Source organism: Geotrypetes seraphini, chromosome 3 (assembly GCF_902459505.1).
Source record: "Geotrypetes seraphini chromosome 3, aGeoSer1.1, whole genome shotgun sequence".
NCBI classification, from domain to species: Eukaryota; Metazoa; Chordata; class Amphibia; order Gymnophiona; family Dermophiidae; genus Geotrypetes; species Geotrypetes seraphini.
The window spans coordinates 98,188,741-98,201,012 of record NC_047086.1 but is presented as its reverse complement, the minus strand read 5'-3'; the positions used below and the strand labels follow the sequence as shown (position 1 = coordinate 98,201,012).

General features: G+C 47.2%; 2 protein-coding genes across 2 annotated transcripts; both read right to left on the bottom strand.

Moving 5' to 3' along the window:
- Nucleotides 1–4,650: 4,650 nt before the first annotated feature.
- Nucleotides 4,651–7,019, bottom strand: LOC117357185. The gene has a single exon (XM_033937555.1). The coding sequence runs from the start codon at nt 6,697–6,699 to the stop codon at nt 4,651–4,653; it is 2,049 nt and encodes a 682-aa protein (XP_033793446.1). The 5' UTR covers nt 6,700–7,019.
- Nucleotides 7,020–8,545: 1,526 nt separating this feature from the next.
- On the bottom strand, nt 8,546–10,989 carry LOC117358182. Its single transcript, XM_033939790.1, has one exon. It carries the CDS (start codon nt 10,625–10,627, stop codon nt 8,579–8,581), a length of 2,049 nt encoding a protein of 682 aa, XP_033795681.1. The 5' UTR covers nt 10,628–10,989; the 3' UTR covers nt 8,546–8,578.
- Between the last annotated feature and the right edge of the window lie 1,283 nt (nt 10,990–12,272).

The following is a 12,272-nucleotide window of genomic DNA, read 5'->3' as shown; positions in this document are numbered from 1 at the left end:
GGATATATCCCCGTCAGTAAATACAGACGCAAAAAAATGTGTTCAGTTTGTCTGCGATGGCTTTGTCCTCCTTTAGTACTCCCTTTATTCTCTGGTCATCTAAAGGCCCCACTGCTTCCTTCATGGGTCGTTTCCCCTTAATATATCGAAAGAACAGCTTAAAGATTTTGGCCTCCTTGGCTATTTTTTTGTTGTAGTCTCTTGGCCCCTCTTACCTCCTTATGGCACTTGCTTTGATGTTGTTTGTGCTTTTTCCAGTTTTCTTCCATTTTTGTCCTTTTCCATTCCTTAAACAAAGTTTTCTTGTCTCTGATCACTTCCTTCACTGCTACACAGAGCCACGCCGGTTCCTTGTTTTTCTTTCTCTTGGAACCCTTGTTGATACATGGTATATATAAATTTTGCACCTCTGTGACTGTGTCCTTAAAAAGGGACCATGCTTGCTCTAGCATATTTACAGTGCTTATCCTCTTCCTAATCTTCTTCCTCACCATGACTCTCATCCCTTCGTAGTTCCCTTTTCAGAAGTTCAGTGCTGTGGCCATTGTTCTGGATCGATTTTTTGTTCCTGTGTCTAGGTTGAAGTGGTTCATGTTGTGATCAGTTTCCCAGCATCCCTTCTACTTCTAAACGTTGTGTCGGTCCTTGTAGTCCATGTAGAATTAAGTCTAGAATAGCATTTCCTCTCATATTTTCCATGATAAGTTGTTCCAGGAAGCAATCACCTGCAGCATCCAGGAACTTGGTCTCTACTGCAGCTGGAGTTGCCTAGGTTCCAATCTATTCCTGGATAATTGAAGTTGGGGGTGTGGAGGATGGTTGAGGGGGAGGGAGTGGGCATGCGTCCTGCCAATTTTTTTCATTTTAGAAAGGGGAGTGTGGAAGGGGTTGGTTGGTGAGGAGCATGGCGAGGGGGTCAGTGCAGGGGGGAGTTGATTCACAGAGGCAGGAGGGAGTGGGCATCCTTCCTGATGACTTTTGGGGAAGGGGGTTTGTGGTTTGAGCGTCCCTGCAAGGGTGGGTCATTGTGGTAGACATTTGCAGCAGTAGGAGGGAGTAAGCATCCCTCCTTCTAATATTTTGATACTAGGTCATTCATTAATGGGGGGACCGTCATTGGGGGGGAGACTTTTTTATGGGGCAGATATTGTGCGTGTGTAACACATGCACATCTGTGCCATTTAAAAAAAAAGAGAAAAAAGCCTCGAATAACAGGAGGCTGCTTTGGGGCTTCTCCTGTCACTCAGCTGTTCGGGCTTCCCCAAACCGGCTTTGTGCATGTGTCAGTCGCTCTCACAGCGACTGATCAGATGGGATTATGGTGAGTCTCCGTGCAAATCATTTGCATGGAAACTTGGAACATCAGTCGCTGTTCCACATTCAGCCTAAAAAATTGATCAACATCGGCTCGCATGGTCTTAACGACCATGTTTTGTGCATCTAGCCCTAAGCACACCCCATTGTGGCATCTACATCTTGGAGTTGATTTATAGAATTGCCGCCCTTATTATTTTAGCCCATACAATTGCAAGCATTTTATCAGGCACAAGGATCATGTTTTGAAAAACATACTGGCAAACACCTAGATTAAGGGATGGGATTTTTATAAATCCACATCATGATTCTTTCACTCATTTTGAATTTGAAAGCCTCTTTTTTTTTCCATTTCATCTATGAATTTCTACAACATAAGAAATAAACTGGTCAATAATCAGCAGGAGGTGGTCAGCACAAGGTGGTCAGAACAAGGCCACATATCAATAACTCCTATCATAAAAAACAAGAAAGAACCATCAAACACCCCATCCAACTACAGACCTATCGCAAGCATCCCGCTATTCACCAAAATAGCAGAAGGGGTGGTAAACGCCGAACTTACCACATACCTAGAAAAATTTGATATCCTAAATGACAACCATTCAGGCTTTCGCTCCAATCACAGCACCGAAACCATCATAGCTTCCCTCCTAGACCACATACACACACTCTTCAGCCTGGGATCCAGTGCCCTGATCTTACAACTGGACCTGAGCAGTGCTTTTGATCTAGTCGACCACGACATTCTCCTAGATTCCCTTGCCTACATTGGCATCTCCGGCCAGGTCCTTAACTGGTTCAACGGGTTCCTACGGAATAGATCTTACAGAGTATTTAAAAACGATTCTCTCTCCTACTCCTGGGAAAACTCCTGCGGTGTGCCACAGGGCTCCCCTCTGTCCCCCACCCTGTGCAATATCTACCTCACCTCCCTAGGAAACCTCCTGCAAAGCCTCAAGCTAAAATTCTTTATCTACGCGGACGACATTACCATAGTCATCCCTCTAACCAGTTTCACTCAAGAACTCCTTAACTCCCTCACAAGCATACTCAGTCAGATAGAACTCTGGATGCTATCCTACAGATTAAAACTAAACTCAGACAAAACAAAATTCTTCCAAGCAACCCCCAAAGACAAAATCAAAGACACCACAATTCAAGTAAAAGGATCCACATTCCCCGTCGAACAAACTTTAAAAATACTGGGTGTAACACTGGACAAACATCTATCCCTCGAGAAACACACTGATATCACAGTCAGGAAAAGTATCTCGACACTATGGAAACTCCGCACCATAAAAAAATACTTCGACGACTCTTCATTCCGCCTCTTGGTACAATCCTCCATCCTCAGCATACTGGACTACTGCAACATTATCTACTTGAGCTCCTCAAAGAAAACCATCAGGAGACTAAGGATGATCCAGAACACCGCTGTCCGCCTCATATTTGACCTGAAAAAATGAGACCATATCACCCCTTTCTACCACAAACTCCACTGGCTCCCTATAGAATCCAAAATCATGTTCAAATTTGCCTGTTTCTGCTACAAAACAATATTTGGTTTATCCCCAAGCTACATCACCCCCCACTTCACCCTCAACCACAACTATAAGAACTCCCGTAAAATTCAACTCTTCGCCTTCCCCTCCCTAAAACTATGCCACTCAAAAAAATTCCTTGACAAAACCTACGCCTTCCAAGCCGCCAAACTAAATCCCTGGCTAGCCCAAAAGGTCCTCAAGGCCTACAACTACCTTGACTTTAGAAAACTACTCAAAACTCACCTTTTTCGAGACCAAGACCCTTAATGCCCCTTTTCTATCCTCCTCCTCCCCCCTTATGATCTACTCCCCTCCCCCGTCCCCCTCCTCTCCCCCCTACTTCTCTCCTTGCGGTTCGCAACTCTACGTTGTAGCGGAGCCGGTACCTGTATCCTCAGTATTACCCGGACTCTGCTCACTTAAACTCCACCTTCGCGTGCTTCCTTCAAGTAGGAAGTCCTGCTGGACCCTTTCTCCATACAGGGAACAAAAACACTCCAAATGAATCAGTTCCTGGTACTCATTCAAACGATTTATTGAGCACTGGCATGTGAGTCTACTTGCATCCAGTTCAGACTCCACACACTATAACAGTAAGTCCAACAAAACACAAATGTGTGGCTGCTACAAAAAGGTATATCACAGCTCACACCTTCATTCAGGTAGTTCAAAAATCCTGACAAAAACTCAAAGTTAATATTGTCCAAGTCAGCAAATGAAAGTCCAAAATATGCCGTTGCCTTTATCATTCACCAAGCCAACAAGCTTCCTGATAGCACTCCTTACGGTGCTGAGTACAAGCCTTTAGATTAGACCGGCTTGATCCCCAATCAGCTCAGGTAAGCTAATGGGGGAGGGGAGCAAGTGAATTCACTATTAAACTTTCTGAAAACAGAATGCCAAGAATGGCCCCACTAACCCAACCTAGTTGTTAGTGAATTCTCCCCACTTGCTTAACTTCCCTCAGAACATTCTTCAGCAACCAAAATAGATAAACTTCATGCTTTCATAACACTTTAAAGTTGAAAAACAAAAACGTTTTTTTTTTCTTTTTGCTTCAAGACATAGCACAGCAGCACCAGACAAAAACAATTCCAACAGAACTTGTTTTAAAGCACAAACAGTCAGAGCACTGCTGCTACTATGCTAATCACCCAGCCCAGCTACTTAGCTGAAATCCATGCCGGTATCCTCAGTCAGTTCATCTGGTTGGGAACATTCCATCGGCTCTGGAACTGCTTGCTGGTTGAGCCCCAGGTCAGTATCTGCCTCAAGCATTTCAATATCCTGGGAATGAAGCACTGCCTCAGGTGAGCCCTCTCCTGTAGCTGGCTCAGGGAAGACTAACTTTCTCCTTCTGAGAGCAGCCTCTAAATTGCAGAGACGCCCACGCCCTGTTCTCACAGGAGGAGGAGTTAGTTGCACTGCCTGCTTAGGCTTGACTGGTTTCCTGCTTATCACTTTCAGCTGTGGGACAGCAGAGGAAGAGGCATGACTCAGAGGCTGTTCTAAGCTGTTCCTCTCTACAACCTCCACCCCCTGCTGGTTGTTTGCTTCAGAGTTAAAGGGAAAATCCAGCATTTTCTTTCCACTGAGCTTAACCTTATCTCCCTGATTAGCCCTTTGAATTAAAGGGCTAGCTTTTGCACTAGCAAAGCCTGGCACGCGACCAGCTCTAGGGCTAGGTTCGTGACATACCCTCACCCTAAAATGATGACTGTCCTCTGATTTATCCTTCCTACATTGCCACTAAGCCTGACAATAACATCTGAGCTAGCAGTACATCAAGTTAGTAGCGTCTCCTTGGTTTGTTAAATTTCTTAGCTGGCTCTAAAGTTGGCGGATCGGGGTCCTCAAAGTCCTCGGGCCATCTCAACAGAGGTGGCTTGCATGGTTCTCCTAAAGCCCCATCAACCTGACTCTTGGCCCCTTCCAAACCATCCACCCTCTGAGCCAATGCAGCTATCACCTGGGTTATACCACCCAACTCTTCTTTCTGCATGTTCTCCATTTGCTGTCTCACTTCCTCAAGGTCCTGGTCCATACCTTTAAATGTATCTAGAACCTTTTCAAAGTGTTGAGCGTGTTCCTCTATTTGTTCTTCTTGCAATCTCTGCCTTGCCACCCAACCTTCTGTCGTGCCAGTTCTGGTGGTTAGCTCACCGCAAGTATTTTTGATTTCCCTGACACTATTTTGTATTGCTTGTTGCTGAGTCTGACTTTCCTTAACTTGCTCTTGGACCACCTTAAGCTGGGAATTCACCTGCTCTATGAGGTTAGTCAGCTTCTCAGATTCTCTCTGGAATTGGGCAGTGCTTTCGTCCCTAGCCTGCTGCCTATTCCTGTCTAACTGATCCGCCCAAGCTTGATCCTTGGTTTCTGCTTGAGATTTCCCTTTGGCCTCCCAATCCTTTCTGGCTGCTGTCAACTCATCCCTTAATTTAAGTATCTCAGCATCCAGGAAGGCTAGCTTAGCGGTCTCAATCTCTTTCTTCAGGTGGAGACTTAAGTCCGAGGGTATTCCTATTTCTGGTGTCTTCACCCCTGTGGACCCAAATCCCTGTTCTCCCCTTTCTGTATCCGGGAGCCTTACCCGTTGCTCCAACCTGGCGTGCCAAATTCGCTCGCACACCATCTGAGCGATGGGATCCCCGGGTTGGACACTGTATTCGGTATCCCCCTGATTAACCAATACCACTGCCAAGTTTCCTCTAAAGTCAGGGTCGATTACTCCCGCAGCCACATCTACGGAGTGTTTTAATGCTAACCCTGATCTTGGCGCCACCCTAAGGTAAGCACCTGGCGGGGGCGACACTTGAATGTCGGTTTTTACCAGGGCCCTTCCCCTAGCCGGGATAACTTGGTCATGAGCAGCATACAGGTCATAACCCGCAGCTCTAAGGTATGCCCGTGTGGGAGCCCTGGCCTGGTCCGACAGTGGGGCCCACCTAATCGTAGGCTTCCACTGCTTCGTTTTCTGCACACGGGCTCTGCGTGTCCTTGCTGGAGCCTCAACTATACTTCCTTCTACCTGAGTGCCCAACACATAACCTCCCTGTCTCTCCCCACCGCTGACCCTTCCTATCTGTGCCTGTACCAGCCAATCCCGACCCAAAATTAATGGGTAAGGTGTCGACTCTAATACGGCCACAGGCAAGAGGGATTTTTTTCCCTTATACTGAAGGTTCAACTGGGTAAGAGGGTATTCATGGGACTTCCCATGGATACATGTTATGGGTACCTTCTCCACTCCTGGGCCTGGGCTTCCCCCTAACTGTTTCCACAATTGCCCTGAGATCACCGATTGCTCGGCTCCTGTATCCACCAGTGCCGATACTTCTTTGTTCTCTACTTGGACTTTTACCCGGTATTCCCTAGGGTGCTTGTCCGCTAGTCCCCGGGCGTACACAAAATCTCTTTTCTTTTTACAGAATCTTTGTGTATGCCCCTCTTTCCCACAGCAGAAACACCGTAGCCTCTCCCGGGAGACCTCCCTGGGCTTGGACCACCCCGTTTCCTGGGTCCGACCTTGGGATCCCGTATTCCTATCCCCCCGGGCCTGTTCCTTATTTTCTTCAGGGGCCTGTAAGGAAGTAGTCCTTTCTGTTACCAGTCTCTGGACTGGTCCACTGGCTGTATTTGGGAATGAGCACTGTAGCAGCTGAGCTAATAGCTTGGTCTGCTCACCCATAGCCATCACAAGTTCATTGTGCTGCTGCCTGGCTTGTTCCTGGCTGTGCTCCCATAAGTCCTGGGTCGCCTTGAGTACAGCCTGTAGGTCTTCGCTTTGTTTTTGCCTCTCGGCGGTCAGGAACGCGATCAGCTGTTGCTGGTCCATCTTGTCGTGCGGCCTGCCAATAGAAACAAACAGAAAGACCAACCCAAGTGCGGTACCATATAACTAGGGCAGCCAATTCCCTCACCCCCCCTGGTCTAGCAGCTTACCAGAGAGCAAGGTGAGTCTGAGCCTTTTGATTGTAGGCCTCCTTGGCCCCCAGTCGTTACTGCGTTTTTGTCCTCTTATTATTTACACCGGTTCTCCAGATCCTTCTCGGCCTCCGATTCACCACGGTCAGGCAGAATCCCTCTGGTCACCCTCAACAGGAACGTCTGGACACCGGATCCTCCAGGACAGGCACCAATATAATAAACTAAAATAACAAGCTAAAACAACAAATTAGCTAAAGTCCAAAAACTTTTTTTTTTTTTTTCCCAAAAAATATATATATTTTTTTTTTCCAAAAATTCTCAGAATGTCCAGCAGGAGGCACACTATCCCACTCCTGATACCAATTGTAGCGGAGCCGGTACCTGTATCCTCAGTATTACCCGGACTCTGCTCACTTAAACTCCACCTTCGCGTGCTTCCTTCAAGTAGGAAGTCCTGCTGGACCCTTTCTCCATACAGGGAACAAAAACACTCCAAATGAATCAGTTCCTGGTACTCATTCAAACGATTTATTGAGCACTGGCATGTGAGTCTACTTGCATCCAGTTCAGACTCCACACACTATAACAGTAAGTCCAACAAAACACAAATGTGTGGCTGCTACAAAAAGGTATATCACAGCTCACACCTTCATTCAGGTAGTTCAAAAATCCTGACAAAAACTCAAAAGTTAATATTGTCCAAGTCAGCAAATGAAAGTCCAAAATATGCCGTTGCCTTTATCATTCACCAGGCCAACAAGCTTCCTGATAGCACTCCTTACGGTGCTGAGTACAAGCCTTTAGATTAGACCGGCTTGATCCCCAATCAGCTCAGGTAAGCTAATGGGGGAGGGGAGCAAGTGAATTCACTATTAAACTTTCTGAAAACAGAATGCCAAGAATGGCCCCACTAACCCAACCTAGTTGTTAGTGAATTCTCCCCACTTGCTTAACTTCCCTCAGAACATTCTTCAGCAACCAAAATAGATAAACTTCATGCTTTCATAACACTTTAAAGTTGAAAAACAAAAACGTTTTTTTTTTTTCTTTTTGCTTCAAGACATAGCACAGCAGCACCAGACAAAAACAATTCCAACAGAACTTGTTTTAAAGCACAAACAGTCAGAGCACTGCTGCTACTATGCTAATCACCCAGCCCAGCTACTTAGCTGAAATCCATGCCGGTATCCTCAGTCAGTTCATCTGGTTGGGAACATTCCATCGGCTCTGGAACTGCTTGCTGGTTGAGCCCCAGGTCAGTATCTGCCTCAAGCATTTCAATATCCTGGGAATGAAGCACTGCCTCAGGTGAGCCCTCTCCTGTAGCTGGCTCAGGGAAGACTAACTTTCTCCTTCTGAGAGCAGCCTCTAAATTGCAGAGACGCCCACGCCCTGTTCTCACAGGAGGAGGAGTTAGTTGCACTGCCTGCTTAGGCTTGACTGGTTTCCTGCTTATCACTTTCAGCTGTGGGACAGCAGAGGAAGAGGCATGACTCAGAGGCTGTTCTAAGCTGTTCCTCTCTACAACCTCCACCCCCTGCTGGTTGTTTGCTTCAGAGTTAAAGGGAAAATCCAGCATTTTCTTTCCACTGAGCTTAACCTTATCTCCCTGATTAGCCCTTTGAATTAAAGGGCTAGCTTTTGCACTAGCAAAGCCTGGCACGCGACCAGCTCTAGGGCTAGGTTCGTGACATACCCTCACCCTAAAATGATGACTGTCCTCTGATTTATCCTTCCTACATTGCCACTAAGCCTGACAATAACATCTGAGCTAGCAGTACATCAAGTTAGTAGCGTCTCCTTGGTTTGTTAAATTTCTTAGCTGGCTCTAAAGTTGGCGGATCGGGGTCCTCAAAGTCCTCGGGCCATCTCAACAGAGGTGGCTTGCATGGTTCTCCTAAAGCCCCATCAACCTGACTCTTGGCCCCTTCCAAACCATCCACCCTCTGAGCCAATGCAGCTATCACCTGGGTTATACCACCCAACTCTTCTTTCTGCATGTTCTCCATTTGCTGTCTCACTTCCTCAAGGTCCTGGTCCATACCTTTAAATGTATCTAGAACCTTTTCAAAGTGTTGAGCGTGTTCCTCTATTTGTTCTTCTTGCAATCTCTGCCTTGCCACCCAACCTTCTGTCGTGCCAGTTCTGGTGGTTAGCTCACCGCAAGTATTTTTGATTTCCCTGACACTATTTTGTATTGCTTGTTGCTGAGTCTGACTTTCCTTAACTTGCTCTTGGACCACCTTAAGCTGGGAATTCACCTGCTCTATGAGGTTAGTCAGCTTCTCAGATTCTCTCTGGAATTGGGCAGTGCTTTCGTCCCTAGCCTGCTGCCTATTCCTGTCTAACTGATCCGCCCAAGCTTGATCCTTGGTTTCTGCTTGAGATTTCCCTTTGGCCTCCCAATCCTTTCTGGCTGCTGTCAACTCATCCCTTAATTTAAGTATCTCAGCATCCAGGAAGGCTAGCTTAGCGGTCTCAATCTCTTTCTTCAGGTGGAGACTTAAGTCCGAGGGTGTTCCTATTTCTGGTGTCTTCACCCCTGTGGACCCAAATCCCTGTTCTCCCCTTTCTGTATCCGGGAGCCTTACCCGTTGCTCCAACCTGGCGTGCCAAATTCGCTCGCACACCATCTGAGCGATGGGATCCCCGGGTTGGACACTGTATTCGGTATCCCCCTGATTAACCAATACCACTGCCAAGTTTCCTCTAAAGTCAGGGTCGATTACTCCCGCAGCCACATCTACGGAGTGTTTTAATGCTAACCCTGATCTTGGCGCCACCCTAAGGTAAGCACCTGGCGGGGGCGACACTTGAATGTCGGTTTTTACCAGGGCCCTTCCCCTAGCCGGGATAACTTGGTCATGAGCAGCATACAGGTCATAACCCGCAGCTCTAAGGTATGCCCGTGTGGGAGCCCTGGCCTGGTCCGACAGTGGGGCCCACCTAATCGTAGGCTTCCACTGCTTCGTTTTCTGCACACGGGCTCTGCGTGTCCTTGCTGGAGCCTCAACTATACTTCCTTCTACCTGAGTGCCCAACACATAACCTCCCTGTCTCTCCCCACCGCTGACCCTTCCTATCTGTGCCTGTACCAGCCAATCCCGACCCAAAATTAATGGGTAAGGTGTCGACTCTAATACGGCCACAGGCAAGAGGGATTTTTTTCCCTTATACTGAAGGTTCAACTGGGTAAGAGGGTATTCATGGGACTTCCCATGGATACATGTTATGGGTACCTTCTCCACTCCTGGGCCTGGGCTTCCCCCTAACTGTTTCCACAATTGCCCTGAGATCACCGATTGCTCGGCTCCTGTATCCACCAGTGCCGATACTTCTTTGTTCTCTACTTGGACTTTTACCCGGTATTCCCTAGGGTGCTTGTCCGCTAGTCCCCGGGCGTACACAAAATCTCTTTTCTTTTTACAGAATCTTTGTGTATGCCCCTCTTTCCCACAGCAGAAACACCGTAGCCTCTCCCGGGAGACCTCCCTGGGCTTGGACCACCCCGTTTCCTGGGTCCGACCTTGGGATCCCGTATTCCTATCCCCCCGGGCCTGTTCCTTATTTTCTTCAGGGGCCTGTAAGGAAGTAGTCCTTTCTGTTACCAGTCTCTGGACTGGTCCACTGGCTGTATTTGGGAATGAGCACTGTAGCAGCTGAGCTAATAGCTTGGTCTGCTCACCCATAGCCATCACAAGTTCATTGTGCTGCTGCCTGGCTTGTTCCTGGCTGTGCTCCCATAAGTCCTGGGTCGCCTTGAGTACAGCCTGTAGGTCTTCGCTTTGTTTTTGCCTCTCGGCGGTCAGGAACGCGATCAGCTGTTGCTGGTCCATCTTGTCGTGCGGCCTGCCAATAGAAACAAACAGAAAGACCAACCCAAGTGCGGTACCATATAACTAGGGCAGCCAATTCCCTCACCCCCCCTGGTCTAGCAGCTTACCAGAGAGCAAGGTGAGTCTGAGCCTTTTGATTGTAGGCCTCCTTGGCCCCCAGTCGTTACTGCGTTTTTGTCCTCTTATTATTTACACCGGTTCTCCAGATCCTTCTCGGCCTCCGATTCACCACGGTCAGGCAGAATCCCTCTGGTCACCCTCAACAGGAACGTCTGGACACCGGATCCTCCAGGACAGGCACCAATATAATAAACTAAAATAACAAGCTAAAACAACAAATTAGCTAAAGTCCAAAAACTTTTTTTTTTTTTTCCCAAAAAATATATATATTTTTTTTTTCCAAAAATTCTCAGAATGTCCAGCAGGAGGCACACTATCCCACTCCTGATACCAATTGTAGCGGAGCCGGTACCTGTATCCTCAGTATTACCTGGACTCTGCTCACTTAAACTCCACCTTCGCGTGCTTCCTTCAAGTAGGAAGTCCTGCTGGACCCTTTCTCCATACAGGGAACAAAAACACTCCAAATGAATCAGTTCCTGGTACTCATTCAAACGATTTATTGAGCACTGGCATGTGAGTCTACTTGCATCCAGTTCAGACTCCACACACTATAACAGTAAGTCCAACAAAACACAAATGTGTGGCTGCTACAAAAAGGTATATCACAGCTCACACCTTCATTCAGGTAGTTCAAAAATCCTGACAAAAACTCAAAAGTTAATATTGTCCAAGTCAGCAAATGAAAGTCCAAAATATGCCGTTGCCTTTATCATTCACCAGGCCAACAAGCTTCCTGATAGCACTCCTTACGGTGCTGAGTACAAGCCTTTAGATTAGACCGGCTTGATCCCCAATCAGCTCAGGTAAGCTAATGGGGGAGGGGAGCAAGTGAATTCACTATTAAACTTTCTGAAAACAGAATGCCAAGAATGGCCCCACTAACCCAACCTAGTTGTTAGTGAATTCTCCCCACTTGCTTAACTTCCCTCAGAACATTCTTCAGCAACCAAAATAGATAAACTTCATGCTTTCATAACACTTTAAAGTTGAAAAACAAAAACGTTTTTTTTTTTTCTTTTTGCTTCAAGACATAGCACAGCAGCACCAGACAAAAACAATTCCAACAGAACTTGTTTTAAAGCACAAACAGTCAGAGCACTGCTGCTACTATGCTAATCACCCAGCCCAGCTACTTAGCTGAAATCCATGCCGGTATCCTCAGTCAGTTCATCTGGTTGGGAACATTCCATCGGCTCTGGAACTGCTTGCTGGTTGAGCCCCAGGTCAGTATCTGCCTCAAGCATTTCAATATCCTGGGAATGAAGCACTGCCTCAGGTGAGCCCTCTCCTGTAGCTGGCTCAGGGAAGACTAACTTTCTCCTTCTGAGAGCAGCCTCTAAATTGCAGAGACGCCCACGCCCTGTTCTCACAGGAGGAGGAGTTAGTTGCACTGCCTGCTTAGGCTTGACTGGTTTCCTGCTTATCACTTTCAGCTGTGGGACAGCAGAGGAAGAGGCATGACTCAGAGGCTGTTCTAAGCTGTTCCTCTCTACAACCTCCACCCCCTTGCTGGTTGTTTGCT